The following is a 1935-nucleotide window of genomic DNA, read 5'->3' as shown; positions in this document are numbered from 1 at the left end:
CCAGCACTGTAAGAGGTTAGCCCTGTGACACCCAACCCAGGACAGACACTTAAAATTAGTGAGACCTGGGTCCAGCCCTCTCTCCCCAGAATGTCTCCCAGTGCCCTCTCCCCATAAACCCTCTGAGAACCAAGCTCAGCAGCAGCCATGGCGAGTGCAGTTCCTGGAGCCTGCTCCTGCCTTCAGCAGGAAGAAGAGCCCAGGCTTCAGGAGCTGCCCTTGGGAGAGCTGCCCTTTGATTACAGAGATGCTCCTCAGGAAGCCAGCTCTGACACCGTGATGGCACATTTACCAAAGGCCTCTGTATTGTTCAGCACAGTAGGATCATGCTTCTGGAGATGTGGAGCAAATACAGACATTCCTGTATGAACATGATCATCACAGAGGAAAAACAAATGAAGCACAAACCACCTTGAGAAAAGCTAAGAAGAGTCTGTGAGGAGAGACGGGCAGCTCTACTGCTGCTGGAGGTGAACCCATTGAATGAGTTTCTTCAAAGCTTCTTTGAGCTCCTGGTTCCTCATGCTGTAGATGAGGGGGTTCACAGCTGGAGGCACCACCGAGTACAGAAAAGACGCTAAGAGGTCCCGGGATGGGGAAGAGATGGAGGGGGGCTTCAGGTAGGCAAACATGCCAGTGCTGATAAACAGGGAGACCACGGCCAGGTGAGGGAGGCATGTGGAAAAAGCTTTGTGCCGTCCCTGCTCAGAGGGGATCCTCAGCACGGCCCTGAAGATCTGCACATACGACACTACAATGAACACAAAACATCCAAAGAATAAAAAGGAACTGACCACAATAAGCCCAACTTCCCTGAGATAGTCTGAGTCAGAGCAAGACAGTTTAAGTATCTGGGGCACTTCACAGAAAAACTGGTCCACAGCATTGTCCTGGTAGAGGGGTAGGGAAAATGTATTGGTCGTGTGCAGGAGAGCACTGAGAAACCCACTGCCCCAGGCAGCTGCTGCCATGTGGACACAAGCTCTGCTGCCCAGGAGGGTCCCGTAGTGCAGGGGTTGGCAGATGGCAACGTAGCGGTCGTAGGCCATGACGGTGAGAAGACAATACTCTGCACCAATGCAAAAGAATACAAAGAAGACCTGGGCAGCGCATCCCCAGTAGGAGATGGCCCTGGTATCCCACAGGGAATTGGCCATGGATTTAGGGACAGTGGTAGAGATGGATCCCAGGTCAAGAACGGAGAGGTTGAGGAGGAAGAAGTACATGGGGGTGTGGAGGCGGTGGTCACAGGCAATGGCGGTGATGATGAGTGCGTTTCCCAGGAGGGCAGCCAGGTAGATGCCCAGGAAGAGCCCGAAGTGCAAGAGCTGCAGCTCCCGTGTGTCTGCGAATGCCAGGAGGAGGAACTGGGTGATGGAGCTGCTGTTGGACATTTGCTACCACTGGCTGTGGTTATCTGTTGAGAAGGAAAAGGCAGTACAAAATTCAGCCTGACTTCTCTGAGCAAAACTGATTGCATGTCTCATTGCAACCCCCCACTCAGGCTCTCTCTTTTCAGGAAGACCTCTCTGCAGCTCCCTCACTTGAGCCCTGGCTTTTGCTGGATGAGGGTTCCATTGGGAGCAGGGACTCTGGAATGGGAAACTGAGGACTCCTTCTGGCTGTGCCGCAGGGTGATCTCAAATTAAATGTACTTGTGAGACATCAAAGAACTTTTTGTCTCTGTTCTCTGCAATTTTCCCAGCTGCAGAACTGAGCTGAGGGGATTTTGTTTTGTTTAATGTGTTCTAGATTCACCTGCCACGTTTAGGAGTGGGTTTGGATGCTTGAAATCCCTCACATTTCTAATGCACTCCAAGTGAAATCCTGTGGGTCCCGAGCAGCAAAGGGACTGTCCCTTAGTGCAGAGAGAGGAGAGCTGCTCTGCCCATCGGTCCTGTTCTCAGCTGCCCTGTGTTGGACCTGGAGGAGGGT

General features: G+C 52.4%; 1 protein-coding gene across 1 annotated transcript; it reads right to left on the bottom strand.

Annotated features, from left to right (window-relative positions):
• Positions 1-455: 455 nt before the first annotated feature.
• On the bottom strand, positions 456-1409 carry LOC141476386 (olfactory receptor 14C36-like). Its single transcript, XM_074165063.1, has one exon. The coding sequence runs from the start codon at positions 1392-1394 to the stop codon at positions 456-458; it is 939 nt and encodes a 312-aa protein (XP_074021164.1). The 5' UTR covers positions 1395-1409.
• Between the last annotated feature and the right edge of the window lie 526 nt (positions 1410-1935).

This window comes from Numenius arquata, chromosome 30 (genome assembly GCF_964106895.1).
Source record: "Numenius arquata chromosome 30, bNumArq3.hap1.1, whole genome shotgun sequence".
NCBI lineage: Eukaryota > Metazoa > Chordata > Aves > Charadriiformes > Scolopacidae > Numenius > Numenius arquata.
Note: the sequence above shows the minus strand (reverse complement) of the source record. Positions and strands in the feature narration are given on the sequence as shown.

Coding starts and splice junctions, on each gene's coding strand:
- LOC141476386 (XM_074165063.1), bottom strand. CDS start 1,394: ATGTCCAACAGCAGCTCCATCACCCAGTTCCTCCTCCTGGCATTCGCA.